This window comes from Myotis davidii, unplaced genomic scaffold, assembly GCF_000327345.1.
Source record: "Myotis davidii unplaced genomic scaffold, ASM32734v1 scaffold638, whole genome shotgun sequence".
Lineage (NCBI taxonomy): Eukaryota > Metazoa > Chordata > Mammalia > Chiroptera > Vespertilionidae > Myotis > Myotis davidii.
The window spans coordinates 485,468-504,188 of NW_006289391.1; the positions used below are offsets into that span (position 1 = coordinate 485,468).

General features: G+C 41.9%; 1 protein-coding gene across 1 annotated transcript in view; it reads left to right on the forward strand.

Annotated features, from left to right (window-relative positions):
- ZZEF1 (zinc finger, ZZ-type with EF-hand domain 1) overlaps positions 1-18,721 on the forward strand; it is a 120,087-nt gene that overhangs the window by 8,729 nt on the left and 92,637 nt on the right. Inside the window, 7 exon segments of the mRNA XM_006761500.1 lie at positions 2,206-2,416; positions 3,197-3,313; positions 4,422-4,600; positions 6,475-6,573; positions 10,977-11,068; positions 13,786-13,934; positions 18,340-18,451. Coding sequence (XP_006761563.1) covers positions 2,206-2,416; positions 3,197-3,313; positions 4,422-4,600; positions 6,475-6,573; positions 10,977-11,068; positions 13,786-13,934; positions 18,340-18,451 — 959 coding nt within the window.

An 18,721-nucleotide genomic window follows, 5' to 3' on the forward strand; every position in this document is an offset into this window, starting at 1 on the left:
TCTTCCCGATCGGGGAGTGAACCTGCAACCTAGGAATGTGGCCTGACTGGGAATCAAATCCACATCCTTTCCGTGTATGGCATGATGCTCTAACCCAGTGGTTGGCAAACTAGCTCTCGAGCCACATGCGGCTCTTTGGCCTCTTGAGTGTGGCTCTTCCTAAGCCTTAGGAGTACCCTAATTAAGTTAATAACAATGTACCTACCTATATAGTTAAGTTTAAAAAATTTGGCTCTCAAAAGAAATTTCAATCATTGTACTGTTGATATTTGGCTCTGTTGACTAATGAGTTTGCCAACCACTGCTCTAACTAACTGAGCCACCCAGCCAGGACAGTAGAGCCTTATTTATTTATGTATTCACTATTTTTAAAAAATATATTTTTATTGATTTCAGAGAAGAAGGGAGAGGGAGAGGGAGAGAGAAACATCAATGATGATAGAGAATTATCAATCAGCTGCCTCCTGCATGCCCCCTACTGGGGATCAAACCCACAACCCGGGCATGTGCCCTTGACCAGAATCAAACCTGGGACTCTTCAGCCCACAACCAATGCTCTATCCACTGAGCCAAACCAGCTAAGGCTAAAGCCTTTCTAAATTAAAAATATTTTATTCTTGTTTTCTTACTGAAAATTAGAAAAATATAGATGAACAAAAATTACTCAAAATCCCTTTACCCATTCCCTAGCTGGTTTGGCTCAGTGGATAGAGCGTTGGCCTGCAGACTTAAAGGTCCCAGGTTCGATTCCGGTCAAGGGCATATACCTTGGTTGCGGGCACATCCTCAGTAGGGAGTGTGCGGGAGGCAACTGAATTGGTGTTTCTCTCTCATCAATGTTTCTAGCTCTCTATCCCTCTCCCTTTCTCTCTGTAAAAAAATCAATAAAATATATATTTTTTTAAAAATCCCATTACCCAGGGATATTGTCACTGAATTCATTGGTGTGGATACTTTCAGACCTTTTCTTGTATTTGTGTACGATGTGTGTATATGTACACACACATTTAAAAAAAAAAGGTTGTGTACATATATTTACATCTGTCTCTACATGTCTTTTAATAAAAATAGTGACATTCTGTACTTGCTCTTTTGTAATTTTTTTAACATGTCATATCATATAGTCATGCACACCTTTAGTGTTGTACAAATATGCCTTAATTTTAACCTCCCCTCTTATTCTTGGACATTTAGGTTGTTTCCATTTTTGTACTCTTAAAATCTTGCAGCACATAGAGCATTTTGGAAATAATCACAATTCTGTGATTTCTTTCCAGGCTTATTTCATTCCGGCAACTGGAATGCTTCATGTTTTGTCTCATTTCTTCTAAAGCTTTCCTGGGCCAAAAGAAGTGTTCTTACTTTGCCCAAAGGAGCTGAGGCCTAGGGAGGGAGAGTCTCTGCGTCTCACCGTTAAGCAAAGAAGTAGTTACACTTGTGGAGTAGAAGCTTCCTGTCTTACACTGTGGTCGTCTTTTCTCTAAGTTGTGTCCTTTTTTAACTCTAACCTTCTCCTCTCCAACCCAAATAAGCAATTTAATGACAGCTCTTAAAAGTGGGTCATGCCTATGTCATTTATTTGGACCTGATTATTAAAAATAAATTCTTACAACTGCTATGACCTAGCTACTGCTTTATAACTAAATCCAAATTTCAGAACTCTAGAAAAAAATTCTATAAATTTTCTTACTATGTATTTAATCAGGATTTTAAAAATGCTGTTGGTGTTAATTTTTAGGACTCAAAAATTCCAATGAAGCTTTGTGATGAAAAGATTTAAGCCCCCTTTAATTTTTTTTAATCCTCACCTGAGGATGTTTTTATTGATTTTTAGAGAGAGGGGAAGGGAAAGAAACATCGATGTGAAAGATAAGTATCGATCAGTTGCCTCCTGTATGCATCCTGACTGGGGATCAAACCCCCAACCTTTTTGGTGTACAGGACGATGCGCCAACCAACTGAGCAACCCAGCCAGGGCAGGCCATTCTTAATCTTATACATTATTCCTATGATTCCTTAGATTGGTCAATGCTTTTTTGACAAATTTATTACATACTAGCTCATTGTATACATTATTTCTGGCATCAAGGTGTAGCTTCAGAATTTTATATTTGAAATATGAATACTATTTTGCTGTTTGGGAGCCTAGCTTTGCTGAACTAAAGAAGCTAATCCAGTACTAAATTTGTTGTTTGTACTTGACAGATGTTCAGATTAACATAAAGCGTTGTCTTAGCGATGGATGTGACACTAGGATTCATGGTCTGAGGGCTGTTGGCTTTCAGAGAGTTAAGAAGTCTGGGGTCTCAGTGTCAGATGCTTCTGCAATATGGTATTGGTCCCTGCTGACATCTCTGGTGACGGCTTCCATGGAGACAAATCCAGCCTTTGTCCAGACAGTGCTGCGCAACACTCAGTAAGTTACTCTCTCTGCTTTCTAGTTACTTCAAGGTATACTCGTTCTTCTCTAACCCATTAGGGACTGTCACTGAGCAACCGTTGATCATTGATCATGGAGACCTAGTCAGCAGCTCAGCCCCAGATGCCCTGTTGTTTCCTGTGTATGCCTGCAACTCCAGACCTGTGAAGCAATCACACATGCCATTCCTGTTATCCTTTAGGTAGCAGTTGCTCACATTAATATAGCACTTTATGTTGACAAAGCACTTTCAGATGCTGTATAGTATTACAGACATATTATGAAATTATCTGTAAAAATTATCCCCATTTTATAGATAAGGATATTGTCATCTTCCCTGAGTACATGACCAGGCAGTGATGGATCAATTTGAATCTAGGTCTTTGGACTCCAAGTTCCAAGGGGGGCCCTTTTCACTAATGAATGACATCTTTTCAAGACCACTATACTTATTTATATTTAAATGTAGAGCACCTTAGAAAATCTCCTTTTTAAAAACTGCTAGAGCAAGATGACCCAGTAATAACATATAAGGCAAAACAACCAGCTTCAGAAGCAATGAAGTATTAGTATTGTATGTATAGAAAGAAACCTTATTTAACTACTTAGCACCATGATGACTGGGGAAAAAAGGGGATGTATGTTGTGTACCATGTTCTGTTTGTTTATAAGGGACTTACCGAGACAAGTTTTCTGATGATTTCTTTTTTGTCTGATACACTGTTAAATTTATTTTTTTGCCTGGGTTTGTCCTGATTTTACATTTTACCCTTCTAGGAAGGCACTGCAGCACATGCCTCCACTGTCCCTTTCACCGGGATCTACGGATGGCTCAACTTTCCTGTCTCCCAACGTTCTGGAAGAAGTGGACAGCTTCCTCATAAGGATAACTAGGTAAAGTCAAGGTTGATGGGGTGGGATTTGTGGGAAATAGAAGGTATATATGCTTGTTACATTTCTAAAAATGTATAAGATCTGCATTAAAAATGTTTCCTTTTTGGTATAAATTCCATTATCTGGTGTTATCACCTGACCTTAGGAATTGGGGGTAAAGAGGGAGTAGCCCTCTGATTCAGCTGGAACAGATGTCCCAGAGTACAAAGTACAAAGCTTCTCAGTTCATGTACATCCCCAGCCTGTGGCCTTACTCAGAACTGCTTACTCTGTGCACAGATCTAAGAAGCCTGACTGTCTATAAAACTGGGACAGGGCACCTTAATAGTGGGGATCACTTAGGGTAGGAACATTTACCTCTGATATAGTGACATTACTGTATTAGAATAAAAACCAGGCCCTGGGCCATCTGGATAGCTTTTAAAGTTTCATGGTCATGTGTTTGAAAAAGGCAGAATAATGTGATGTGCAGTTAATCTAAAATATGTTTTGGTGCTTGAAGAAATAAACCTTTACCTCTCTTGCCAAGCCAAATAATTACCCAAGCCTTTGTTTTTAAAAATAAGGTTTTATTGATTTCAGAGCAAGGAAGGGAGAGGGAGAGAGAGATAGAAACATCAATGATGAAAGGGAATCATTGGTCAACTGCCTCCTGCACGCCCCACACTTTGGACTGAGCCTGCATCCTGGGTCTGTGTCCTGACCGGGAATCGAACCATGACCTCCAGGTTCATAGGTCAATGCTCAGTCACTAGGCAACACCGCCTGGGCTACCCAAGCCTTCTTAATAGCAGAGGCTTATTGCAGTTGCTTATTTATGTTTGATTTATTTATTTTTGATTTGTAAAGTTTGACTTGTTAAAATTGTTATTAGTATTATTTAATGTTTACAGATTAAGGTTACAGAAGTGAGGATTTAATTATCTGATTCTCTGGATTGGTTTAGTTTTTCTTTTGTTTATCTTAAAGATTTTGAAAAAGTATTTCTGGTAAATGTACTGGAAGCACATGGCAGGTTGACTTGACTTCAGGTGAAATTCACATGGGGTTTGAGCTTACTTGGATTTTCTCATGTTAAGAAGTGAAGTGTTTTGCTCTTTGTTTATAGCTGCTGTTCTACCCCAGAGGTGGAGCTGACTCTCCTGGCTTTTGCACTAGCAAGAGGAAGTGTTGCTAAAGTGCTGAGCTCTCTGTGTACTGTCACAGACCACCTGGACACACACTACGATGCCTCGTCCCTCATCTCATCCATGGCATCAGTCAGGCAGAACCTACTCCTTAAATATGGTAAGGAGTGCCATAGGCATGATGGACAAGTCATAAAACCATTGTCCATGTGGGAATTTCTGGCATATTCTTATCTTTTTGGGTAATTTGTACACTGAGTTGTTGTAGATATACCACAATTCCTGGATGAATATACCTTCTTTCACTGAGGTTGGGAAGAAGAAGGGGGATGTTGGTTTATTGATGGCAGCATCAGCAGAAGAGAATCTGAGTGTCCACTAGGCTGTACTTCCAGGATTTACTGGCCTAATCACTCAGGCTTGGTAGCCATTTGGTCATAGCCATCTTTGGTGAAGTACAGGAGTGTCTCATTGTGTAGGCCAAGAGGGTTGGGAAGTTTGAGTACCTCTCACCTGCAAGAGGGAGGGAACTAGCCCTGACACAAGGCAAAGATCCTTGTCTTAGAATGCATCCCTATGGTAGCTGATTGGAGGGCATATATGGACATACGTGCATGCCTGCCACCGCTTTCCCCTCCTGGGCAATCCATCTTACCCTTTCTATTTGCCCAGGATGGGGCCTCCTCATCCTTCTCAACAGGGAAGCCCATACAGCTACTCCCAAATGACTACAGTTGGCATGTGAGGAACAACTTACTTGCCATTCAGCCTCTTGTGTTAAAGTTTCTGTCCACGAAGTACAGATTGGATCCCATCCTCTTCAGTAATAGAGCCATTATTATGATATATCCACTATGGTATTTGTACCTTTGCCTTAATATCAGTTAATTTATTTTATGTTTAGTTTTTGAAGTCAGACAATTGATGTCTTAAAAATTCAGGTTTTCTCCTAAATTTGGAAAGGTCATTTTTTGGAGGGGTGGGGGGCCCGTAGCAGTATGGCTGGATGGGAGGGATACATAGTGTCTGGAATATACTGCTTATATTCAGATAAGCAGCCATTTGGGCAGGGAACACTGGATAGGGAGGACTACTGGAGAGGAGGGGTGGGGAATGTTCATTATTGGTAATGTTCTAATTCTGGATTGGGTTAGAGGTTCATGGGTATTCATTATATTATTAAAACAAAGGAAAAAAGGAAAGTTTTCAGATAATCATAGCAAATGTTGATTTTTACAATTCTTAGAACTTTAAAAATTTGTCTGGAGGTGTTTTAAAGTAATAAGACTCAAACCCCTAAGACATTATTTATATTTTTAAATGCAATCACAATAAAAATTAATTATTGGCTCCAAAATAGTATTTTGGGAATGTTCCCACCTCCAAATATATTGAATCTATGGTATTAATCTCTACCTTACAGTTTGCTTTGTTTCTGATTAGTGGTTATTCTAGAGAGCTCTTCTTAAACTAACTTAGGGAGATAAGCTGTATTTTGTCTTCTAGGAAAGCACAGAAGATGGTGTCAACTGTTGTCTAATATTACTTCTCTGTTTTAACTTTTTAAAAAAATACTTTTATTGATTTCAGAGAGGAAGGAAGAGGGAGAAAGAGACAGAAACATCTATGATGAGAGAGAATCATGGATCGGCTGCCTCCCACAAGTCCTCCACTGGGGATCGAGCCCATAACCCGGGCATGTGCCCTTGACTGGAATCAAACCTGGGACCTTTCAGTTCGCAGGCTGACGCTCTATTCACTGAGCCAAACCGGCGAGGGCTGTTTTAACTTTTAAATGAATTTAAAAAATTTTTAGTCAGTAAATTTTTAGTCAGCTATCTGGGTGGCCACAGGTTCTCCCTTTCCCCTGGTGGGGATTCAGGCAATTCAGCGGCCTGTGGTGGCCTTCAGTGTGCCAGTTAGTCTCCTGCATATGTTCCCTTTCTAGGGGACATATTTAAAAAATATATTTTAAATAGCTTTCATTTCCTCATAGCGCTGGCTTAATGCACTCTCTCTCTTCCCTGTGACCAGGTAAGCCTCTCCAGTTGACTTTGCAGGCCTGTGATGTCAAAGGAAAAGAAGAGAAGTCGGGACCTGAAAACCTCCTTGTTGAACCGTGGACGAGGGATGGTGAGTGGTGGATCTGTTTCCAGTGAATGAAAAGAACCACAGTGAGCTCACTAGACAGCTTTGTGAAATTGCACGCTGGACTGAGATTTTCAGGATACGCAGTCATCACATCACGGTGCCCTTCAGATTGACAGTGGTCCAGAACCATTGGTGTGTTTTCTTCACTACGCACTGTAATCTGCTAGGTGTCAGTCACCTGTAAACAAAGTATTTGAGAGCCTTTGGAAAGCAAGGACTCTTTCTCTTGGAATACAAAAAGTTACATTTTCAAAGTTCAGGTTGTTTATTATGTTATCTTAAAGTTTAAGAAACTCAGTGGATCAGTAGCACTGTAGAGCTGAAAACATAATTTAAGAAGAGGGTATTTTCAGTCTGGCCAGTCTGGCATTTGATGTGTGGGAAGCAAGCCTCACTCCTTCCCTAGTGTCAGCATGATAATCACTGATGTTCTCTTCAATGCTGCGGTAGCTCTTTTCCTCACCCAGCGGGGTGTTTGTGAGTCTCTTCCTCGTCCATCTTGTTGGCCAGCCAGTTAGTCTCCTGCATATGTCCCCTTTCTAGTCATTTTTCTGCTTTGATTATTGCTAATTCAGTAAAGGAAGTGGAATATTCTAGCAATTGTGAAAAATTGAAAGGAATTGGCCTTACTGCTTTGAATTTGGTTTGTCCTTTGCTTTCCTCATGGCAACACAGATCTCACACATTCTCTATGTCCCCTCTTCTCTGTTCTGTTTCCTGTATTCATTCTTTAAAAAAAAATATTTTTATTGATTCTAGATAGGAAGGGAGAGGGATAGAGAGATAGAAACATCAATGATGAGAGAGAATCATTGATCCTGCATGCCTCACACTGGGGATCGAGCCCACAACCCAGGCATGTGCCCTGACCGGGAATTGAACCGTGACCTCCTGGTTTATAGGTCGACGCTCAATCACTGAGCCATGCTGGCCGGGCCTGTATTCATTCTTAGTACAAATGAAGTAAAGACCTCTGGGAAAACGTGCTTTTCCCCGTTGCACCTCCTCTACTTGGTAGTCTTCTTAAGCAATAGACTCTTGCAGTAGATAGTCTTCCTTCCTGAGCAGCTCAACCTCTGCAAAGACATTTTCTTCACTGCATCCATTTCCTGTGATGCTGAAGGCCACCACAGGCCGCTGAATGACCTGAATCCAAAGTAGGGTTAGGAGGAGGCCGTGGCAGCTCTTTTCCTTTTCCCCTCTCCTCTCCCCCATCCAGGAGAGACAAGACCAGACCCCTCTGCCAAAGGCTCTTTGCATACTCTGTGGGTTTAAACAAATTTTTAATGACATTTATTCATTATAGTATACAGAGCACTCCCATTGTCTTAAAAATCAGTATGTGCATTTTTAACGCTATTCTAAGTTTGCAAGAACCACTTTTTTTTCTGTAGCTATCAGAAGCGTTTGCCAGCGCTATGCCTGGTCTGATTTGAATAGTTTGTTATTCTCCCTGTGTCCTATCCATGTACTTCTTCTCCCTGGAATGGATGGGTTTTGTGAACTAGTAGTAGTTTGTGGATTTATTATTTTTGTTGTGTGTGTGGGATGTGAATGGTATGGGGAGGAGACTCAGTTTCTCCTGACCTCTTGCTCAACAGCCATCACTATCTGGGCCTTGTAACTCCAGTAGGTTTTGGTCTTGCTGTACTACAAAAGCTGAGCCTGAGGATACAGGTGGGACAGGGGAAAGTCCTCTCAGCCAGAACTGCTAGGTTTTGAGGAGTGATTGGTTTCTTCCTCTTAGAGGGGGGAAAGCCCTTTTCATGGTACACTGTAAACTCCCGGCCGCAAGAACGATCAGGTCTGGACTAGTGCCACTTGATGCACAGAGTGCCTGAGGACCCCAACATTGGCGCTTAGAGGACTGACTTTCCTGGGAGCCAACGCCACAGTCTGGTATTTTAAAGGAATGCAGGGTGCTGCCAATATAACTGAAGGGGTAGATTTATTAAATTCTTTAAATCTGTGATTGGTTATTTCCCCCTTGGCATTTTAAGATCATAAATTGAGTAAGGGTGCATGGTTTCAAAACAAATGTTGCCTTAAAATATCACAATTACACACATGAGCTGTGTTTTGTTTTGTTTTGTTACCAATAAAAGGAAGGAGAAACGTTTCATTATACCTCCCTCCCTCCTTCTCTCCCTTTCTTCCTTCCTTCTTGTGCTTACATGTGTATTTGGTGGCAGTGTTATTTAAAAAGAGTCTGATTGCCCAGCCCCTGTGGCTCAGTGGTTGAGTGTCGACCTATGAACCAGGAGGTCACAGTTCAATTCCCAGTCAGGGCACATGCCCAGGTTGTAGCTCAATCCCCAGTAGGGGGTGTGCAGGAGGCAGTCAATCAGTGGTTCTCTCTCATCAATGATGTTTTTATCTCTCTCTCCTTTTCTGAAATTAATAAAAATATATATATTTAAAAAAATAAAAAGAGTCTGATTCTTTTGACTTAAAGTATTGCTTTGGCTACTTTGAGACTAAAAGTGCTGACTAATCAGTTAATTTCTAGGCAATATTTCAGCCTTTACAATAGTTTTGATAAGATAGAGGCATCCAGACCCCTGGGAAAGTGAGAGTTCAATAATTGATGTAGTTTTTAGTATTAATTGCTTAGTGGAATTTGTGTGATTTTTCTGGCCAAATGGTTTCTTAAAATTTTTTGTAGAATTACTATTTGATAGAACTAGATTATATAATAGCTACTCTCTATGAATTAGTAAAGGTTTCTTTGGATTTAAATTTCTTGGTGTTGGTGACAGATTTTGCGTATTGTCTTACGGAAATTTGACTTCACAAATTTTTGTTTTATTGAACTCAATATAATGAAGTAAGAAGCATGAAACTGGTTTAGTGTTTTCCTCTTGATAAGGCAGAATGGGTCTAGAGCAGTGGTCAGCAAACTCATTAGTCAACAGAGCCAAATATCAACAGTACAACGATTGAAATTTCTTTTGAGAGCCAAATTTTTTAAACTTAAACTATATAGGTAGGTACATTGTTATTAACTTAATTAGGGTACTCCTAAGGCTTAGGAAGAGCCACACTCAAGGGGCCAAAGAGCCGCATGAGGCTTGCGAACCACAGTTTGCCGACCACGGGTCTAGAGCAATTCCTAGTCCCAGGAAGAATGGTTGGTTAGTGCTGACTTTAGCAGATGCATTTATAGAGGTTTGAAAGAGAAAGGCAGCCTTGGGTGTAGCAGCAGGCAGTTTTGTGAATTATTAAAGGACTAGAAGCCTGTTCCACGAAGATTTGCACAGTAGGCCTTCCTTCCCCTGGCTGCCAGCACCTGGGACCCAGGCCTTTGGTCCAGCCACAGCGAGTCTTGGCTTCTCTTCTCTGGCTGCAGCAGCGAGGCTTGGCTTCTCTGGTTGGGCCGCAGCAAGGTTTGGCTTCTCCGCTCCGGCTGCAGTGGAGAAGCCAAGCCTCTTCAGTCTTCAGTCATCTTCAGTCTTCACTCTGTGCCTGCATATGCAAATTAACCGCCATCTTTGGTGGATTAATTTGCATACTCATCCTGATTGGCTGGTGGGCATAATGGAGTGACACCAATTTGCATGTTTCTCTTTTATTAGTGTAGATAATTAACAACAAAAAGGGTAAACTGTGATCTCATACAACTATAAATTGAACACATCAAACATTTTATGTGTGTCATTAATGAGGGAACCAGTAAGATGTTACAAAAAGTTCAAAGATTTCATAAAATACACATAGAACAGTAGGAATGCTGACAGGAATCTACAAACACAACAATGGTCACTACTCATAAGGAGTAGTTAGCTGCATTTCCATAGAACACAGGTTTTATTTTTGTAGACAGGAGTCATTTGCGTTACTGTCATTAGTCTACAATTTACAGAATGTAAAATAGCCTGAGACCATGAAAGGTGGAGATAACACAGTGTGCTACACAAAACATCTAGGAATCTTTTATTTCCCCATTTTAAAGTCTTTCACAACAGAGTCTTCTAAAAGCTATCTAATCCCTCTTTCAGCCTCTAAGCCTGCTTACCTTTGTCAGGCAAGTCAAACATCAGTCATTGTTTTAGGAATGGCTCAGAAAAATGATTGATTGTCCAGTCTTTTGTCTTTTTGAATGAAAGTCACAGTTTTTATAAACTTTTTTATTTCCTGAAGCAGGGCTACCAATAAGATTGAGCCAATTGTACCAAAGTTGTGCCTGGCCAGTGGTCTGATACCTAGGGGTTTGTCAGTGGGGTTGAATCTGTCCTGAGAGGAAATCTTTTCCTAATTTCCATGAAATTCCAAGATGAACTAGTTATCCCCTGCCTCAAAAGACATGGTTTGTTTTTGTTGATCTTAGTTCTTAGGGTTATAAATAAGTGTCAGTCATCCTAATTTTAGTTTTTCTTTCTTTGCAGGTTTTCTCACAGAGACTGGAAAAACCAGAGCAAGTACTATTTTTTCTACAGCAACTGAATCTGCCCTCCAAGTTACACAGATCAGAATTATGGTAACTCTTCTGTTACCTTCTTTAAGCAATATTACTACTGTTTTTAAAAATAGGGTTACAGTTCAGAGGTCCATGTCATTGTTTTTCATTGAACATTGAATGATTTTTATGTCAGGCCTGTAGCAGAGGGCAGGGACACAAAGGTGAATAGATTCTTAAGCTTGTGAATGGTGTGAATATAGGATTGAGAAAGGTAAGGAATCATTTCTTAGGATACAGCTTTCCAACTTTTCCAGGACTTAATGTATTTGATTTCTCCTGTTCTTCCATTTGGGGCATGTTTCTTTGTCTCCCCATTTTGGCTGCCTCTCTGTATTTGTTTCTATGTATTAGGTAGATCTGTTATGTCTCCTAGTCTTGGTAGGGTGGCCTTACGTAGTAGGTGTCCTGTGGGGCCCAGTGGAAGTGTCCTTGATCACCTGAGTTAGGTGCTCTAGGAATGTCCCTTGTGTGGATTATGTGAGCCCTCCTGTTGTAGTTGAGTCTTTTTTTTTTTTTACTTCTTTATTTATTCTTTTTTAATTTTTTTAATTTTTATTTAATTTAATTTATTTTATTGCTTAAAGTAGGCAGCTCTACCTCTGTATCTATTATTGTTCACAAGTTTATATGTAGTTGAGTCTTGATTGCTATTGGTCTGTCTGTGGGTGGAGTTGACCCTCAGGCTGGCTGACTATAAGGATTGACCACAACCACAGTGTATGAACTGCTGTGCAGGGGCTGACACCACAAAGTGAAATTGGTCCCAGAAAGGTCTGGTGTCTGCTGAGATCTCCCATTGAGTGTGCCACTTGTGGAGCTAATTGGGTCATGCTCTGATGTGGTCTGAAGCTGCCACTGGGTTTGTTTGTTCTGGGTGTGCCTCTTGGGAGGGACTCTTGTGCAGGTCAATGTCAAACTCTGTCTGTAACTGGCCCTGAGCTACCCATTAGGAGCTACAAAAGGTTCTATGGTTTGGTGGTTGCCTCTGCTGGGCCTGGGTGTGTGGGGGAGGGGCCAAGCCATGTACTAAGGCCAGCTTCTCTCGGTGTTGAGTCTGGGGCAGGTCAGCAAAAAGCCCAATGCACCCTGAGACCTGGCTCCCACCTGCCAGGTGCCTGTTAGGCTCAGCCATTGAAAGAGCCTCTGGTGGTACACAAGTTCCATGAGGCAGCTTCAAGGCCCCAGGCAGATTCAGACTTGGCACCAGTGCTGGGTCTTCAGCCACTCAACAAGTCTCAGAGCACCCCAAGGCCAGCCACTCTCTGCTGGGGGCTGTGGCCCTCTGTAGTGAGGCAGGGTCTCTCGGAGCCATCAGGTGAGGCCAGTAGAGTGCCTCAGAGTAAAACAGATTTAAGATTTGGCCATGTGGAGGGAGGTCTCTGCAGGAACAGTGACACTGGATTAGGGTATTTGGGGGAATAAATGGCCTTTGCCCTAGAACCACAATACTCAGTCTTTTTTTTTCAATATATATTTCTTTATTGATTTCAGAGAGAAATGGACAGGGAGAGAGAGAATCATTGATTGGCTGCCTCCTGCACACCCCCCACTGGGGATCGAACCCACAACCCAGGCATGTGCCCTTGGCCAGAATCGGACCTGGGACCCTTCAGTCCACAGGCCGACGCTCTATCCACTGAGCCAAGCCAGCTAGGGCAGTCTTTTCCTGTGCATCTCTGACACCCCCTGAAAGACTGCAGCGGGCCCAGGCTACTTGCAGCTAGCTAATTCCTCAGCAGTGCAGGAGCTTGGCTGGGTGGGGCCACAGAGAGGTGGGAGATTGGGACTAGTAGATCTCCCATGGGGGGTGTGGCAGTGTTCAAGCTGGGGGAGGGGAGAAATGGCCCCAGAGTCACAGGTCAGTCTTTCTCTATGTGTCTCTGACCTGAGTCTTCCCAGACCTCCTCAGGAGCCTTCCAAGGAAGACTGCAGTGGGCCCAGGCTTCCTAGCTGATTCCTTGGCAGGGCGTGAGCTTGGCAGGGCAGGGCCACAGGGAGTTGGGAAGGTGGGGCCAGTAGATCTCCCTAGGAAAGATGGTGTCTGTGGGCAGTGTGGGAGAAGGACTTAGCACAGAGACAATGGCGGCTGTCCCTCTAGCCCTCTCCCTAAGGCCATACAATCAATCTCTCCCTGAATAACTCCTGTTTGCTCTGAGTAGTCATCCTTTCACTGGATGAGTACCCGAGAATGAAATTTTGTACTTTGGCCCTGTAAGAGGGACCCTGGGTTTCTAGCAGACTCCCTGCTGATTTTCATATCCAGTTGTTATGGAGCTCCTCTTCCTGGCTCTGTACTCTGGGCTGGGGAGCCCAGCTTGGGGTTGAGACCCCTTGCTCCTCAGGGGAGATCTTTGCAGCTGATATATTCCTCCGGATTCTCAACTGTGATGTGTGGGTGCAGGGCCAGTCCTTCTTGAATCTCTGTCCTTCCTACCAGTTGCAATGTAGCATTTTCTCTGTGTCCTTAGTTACAAGACTTCTGTTAGTTAGTCCTCAGTTGGTTATTCAGGTTGATTGTTTTATATTTTAGTTGTAATTCCAATTTGTTTCTGGAGGAGGTAACTTTCACTTACTCTGCTGCCATCTTGGATCTCCTAGGACTTAATGTATTTGAAAGATCATTTTGTTGGTTTGATTTTGTTTGAAGCTATTTGAATTTAACCATGTTACTTGGAAAGAAAACAGCCACAGAACTTTGCCCTTCTGCTGTACTTTATCTAGATCTCTGTTTCCAGGTTCGACGTGGCGGCATTGGTGCCCAGTGTGGGTTGATATTTGCCTATAACTCATCTTCCGATAAATTTCATGCAGAAGAACACTTCAAAAGGTTTGAAAAATATGACAAATGGAAACTTAAGGAATTCAGGCAATTTGTAAAAAGCAGGTAAGGAACAGAATAAAAATTTAATAAGATTGTATACATTCTTTTATTGGTGAAATATGCTTTCTTGTCCTTGTAGAAAATGTGCCACTAACCCACCCTCAGTGATCACGAGCATTCATTGCTTCTAATAGCATATGTGAAGATGTGTATTTTATTTATTTTTTTTAAAATATATTTTATTGATTTTTTACAGAGAGGAAGGGAGAGGGATAGTCAGAAACATTGATCAGCCGCCTCCTGCACATCCCCCACTGGGGATGTGCCCGCAACCCAGGTACATGCCCTTGACCGGAATCGAACCTGGGACCTTTCAGTCCGCAGGCCGACGCTCTATCCACTGAGCCAGACCGGCTTTGGCGAAGATGTGTATTTTAATTTGTTCACAGACTCTCAGGTTGGTCCCCAGGCACACACATTTTCCAGATGTCTGGATAATAGTACACACCTGAATTGTGGGCCACCTGAGCTCTTCAGTCTTATTTAGCTACTTGGAAATTTATCCATACCCCAACCTCCCTCCTTCTAGTCATGCTTTTATTGAAAATATTTATTAAGTACCTACTATGTGCTAGGCCTGTTGCTAGGCACTGAAGATACTATAATCAGCAAATTGACAGTTGCTGCCCTGTGGAGCTTCCTGTTTAGCTCAGAAGCAGAGGATAAAACTGGTAGTATCACAATACTATGAATACTAGGTAGGAGAAGGTAGAGTGTTCTGGGAGCACACAGCAGAGCACCTGACCTGGTTAGAGAAGGCTTCCTGGAGGAAATGTTTATGTTAAGAATTAAAGGGTGAGTTACAGTTAATTAGCCACTTGAAGAAGTGGAAGGAGAAGGTCCTGAGCAAAGATAAGAGCAGATTTGAGAACTCAGAAGTGAGGTATGGAATATTCAAGGGCCAACAGGCCCCATATTGCTGAAGTGCACTGTGAGGTGGAGAATAGTTAGCGATGAACCTGGAGAGCTAGGAAGAAGCCAGGTCATTGAAGGTCTTTTTGCCTCTGTTTCAGGGTTTGGACTTTATCCTTAAAGCAGTGGGAGGGGTGGGTGGGGCAGGGAGTGGGTAGCGTGTGCTGTTGAGGGAATCTAAGAACTAGATCAGGTGTGTGTTTTAGAAGTACACACCTGCAGTGTGGATTGGAGGAGAGCAAGCATGGAAGCAGGATGAAATGCAAGAGGCTGTCACTGTCACCAGAAGGCCAGAGGTGTGGGTGATCTCAACTAGAGCAGCAAGAGCAGCAATGGAGAGATGTGGACTGGTTTAAGAGACAACTAGAAGTTAGTAGCAGTAGGACCTGTTGAGTTACTGAATGTAGAGCAGGAGGGGGAAGAAAGCTTAGGCATCAATGAGTTCTAGGGTCTTGGCTTGGGAAGATGGGAGCATTGGTAGAATCTTTCTATGAAAGAGAAAATACCTCAGGGAAAATAGGTTTGTGGGGGAAGATGGTGTGCTTAGTTTTGGTCCTTTTGAATTTGATATTTTAGGAAGCCTTTGATATATTTGATAGCTAGCTGTATAAATAGGTTAGGAGCCTGGAAGAGAGACATTTGTGCTGAAAGTACAAATACGATAGACATTTAAATGATAACTTTAAACGAATTAGAAGAGGTCCATTCTGGAAGTGTATGGGGGCTAGGAAGAGAAGCAACCTTAGGTCAACATGCTGAGCATTTAAGGGGCAACAGAGGGAAGGAGACGAGAAAAACAGCCGAACAAGCAGGAAAGCTAAGCATGTGTTATCAAGAAGCCAGGTTGAGAGAAGTAGGGAGTGGGCAATGGTGTGGAATGTTACCCAGGAAACAGTAAGATCAAGTCTAGGAGTGGACCTATTGAATTTAATTGCAGGGGTCATTGAGCAGTGTTGCCCCCTTGTTATTAGTTGCAAGTTCAAAATCATGATGCTGAACCCCGGGCTTGCTGTTTTTGCTACGATTTATCCCAGATAATGGGGTGCTGGAGTTAACAGAAGCCTTTAACTATCATCCAGTACTGTATTACTAAGCTTTAATGTACAGATGAATCACCAAGAATTACGTGAAAATGTGGATTTTGAATCAGTAGTTCTGGATGGGGCCCGATACTTTTATTTCTGACAAGCTCCCAGGTGACTCTGATGCTCCCATCCACAGACCACTTTCTGAATAGCAAGAATCTGGAAAAACTCCCTCTCTTTGCTGTATTTCCTTTGGTAGCATCCCTAAAAATGGTCATTCAGCCTCTAGAATACTCCTTTAAAATATTTACATATATATTATAATAAATATAGTTTTATTGATTTCAGAGAGGAAGAGGGAGAGAGAGATAGAACATCAATGATGAGAGATAACCATTGATCGGCTTCCACCTGCACGCCACCTACTGGGGATCGAGCCCACAACCTAGGCATATGCCCTTGACTGGAATCGAACCTGTGACCTTTCAGTCCGCAGGTTGATGCTCTATCCACTGAGCCAAACCAGCTAGGGCAGAATACTCTTTTTTTTTTTTCCTTTTTTTTATTATTATTAAGGTATTACAAATGTGTCCTCAGCCCCCCCCTCCCCCCCAGAATACTCTTAATGATAGAGAATTCACTACACTACAGTAATTGGAATATGTTCAGTTGAAATCTACTTTTATAATTTCAACTCAATGGTCTTAATTCTGCCCTCTTAATAAAAATGATCAAATTTTCCTCACTCCTAAAATCTCCCTATATGTCTCTTTTTTTCAAAGATATTTTTCTTTTAGAATAGTAATTAGAGATTATAGTTGTTTTTAAGTAGCCATGTCTCACTCTTGGGACATATTAAACTAGGTCTTTTTTCCTTAACCTGCTTGTCAAACAAGATCTTTCACTTCTTATGTAGGATGACTTATTTTAACCTCAATATAGGCCTATTTGCTACTCCCTTGCTGATTTTACCTTTGGGTTCAGCCTGAACTACTTTGGAATCCTGATTTGGTTGGCCTACATATTATCAGTGCCTTTCCAGTTTGGAAGTCAAAACTTTAATGTACATGCATCTATCTTTTTGCTTTTTTTTTTTTCTCTGTCCAGACAATGGTCAGTCAGCTCAGGGACCATCTGTTTGGTTGCTGTGTACACTTAACTGCTAATACTCAGCTTGCTTCTCTCCACCTTGCCTGCTGTGTGGTGTAGTGAAAAAGGTTGCTTCTCTCTGCTCTTTGACACCCTGCTACCTCGCTGTATCTCAAAGATTTCCTTGAGCCTCCCAAAGAGTAAATTAAAAAATCCTCAAACACATAATATTGATGAAACAGGATTTTGGGCTAAGACAAAATACCAGCTATCCCATTGGTTTTAGGACTAACTATATTGTGAAAGGTTTATGCTAAGAAGGATTTATGTTAAAGAGAGAACATTTTTTTTTTTCTGTGTTACAGAACCTCCTCTGGATCCTTTGTGTTTTCCCTCTTGCTGTAAATCCTGTGCTTGCTTCTTCTGTCCATAAAGGATATTCATGCGATGCTAGCTTGTTAGCTATATCACAAGCTACATAGTCTGAAGTTAGAACTATTACTTGATAAGACTGCCTTTTCTTTGTCTTGGTTATTTAATTCCTGAAAGGAGTACCATTCAAGTGTCTGGTTTTTATTTTATTTTTAAAATATATTTTTATTGATTTTAGAGAGGAAGAAAGAGGGAGAGAGAGAGAAACATCAGTGATGAGAGAGAATCATTGATTGGCTGCCTCTTGCATACCCCCAATTGGGTATCTAGCCCAAAACCCGAGCATTTGCCCTGACCAGGAATCGAATCGAACCATGACCTCCTGGTTCATAGGTCGGTGCTCTACCACTGAGCCAGGCCGTCTGGTTTTTAAAAAGAAGTGGCACACAATGTGCTTCTTCAGCCTCCAGAGTGCACTGCTTTCCTGGAAGGACTTCTTCAGGAACAGGAGAAAATGCTGAGGCTTCTGCAGGCTGAAGTTTTCCATTTCTGGAGCTCGAGGACCTGGAGGCTGCCCAGCTTTTACCCTTCAGTTGTTGCTAGTGGCCCAAGCCTCGGGCTGCTCAGACATACATTAGCCAGGGGAACAAAACTGAACCTACCTCCCATTTGGTTCTTTCCACAAACACATACCAGCTGTTGCATTGTACCCTACTCCTGAGTAGCTCATCTAAGATGCCTTGACTTCATGTCTCATTCTTCAGATAAACCAGTTATCTAGAGAAGCAAACTTTCTTTTTAGTTCTCAGATTACATTTGGGACTGATAATAATTCCCATTTCACAGATGAGAAGGTTTGAGAAATGGGGAGGAAATTACCACAAACTATCTTATATGTTAATTGACAGGCCATATGTACAAGTTAAATGACACTTACATGATGTCTTATTCATTGAACCCTTGAGAGGTTTAGGAATATGAAAATGTTTGTGATTGCCTTGTGTTTATAGGATCGGTTGCTCACCTGATGATCTTGGAGAGGATGATCCTATTGGCTGGTTTGAGCTGGAAGAAGAGTGGGATGAAGCAGAGATTAAGCTGCAGCAGTGCAGAATTGCCAGAGTAAGCATTATTGAGTTGTGGCCTTCATGTATTGGCCCACTCCCCTCCTTTTATTCTGTAAGTATTTGTCGAATGGTTATTGTGTATCAGCCATGTGCCAACCCAGGAACCCATGAGGTGAATCAGACATGATTATGACCCTCAAGGAGTTTATAGTCTAATGCAGTGGTTCTCAACCTGTGGGTCGTGACCCCTTTGGCGGTTGAACAACCCTTTCACAGGGGTTGCCTAAGACCATCCTGCATATCAGATATTTACATTACAATTCAT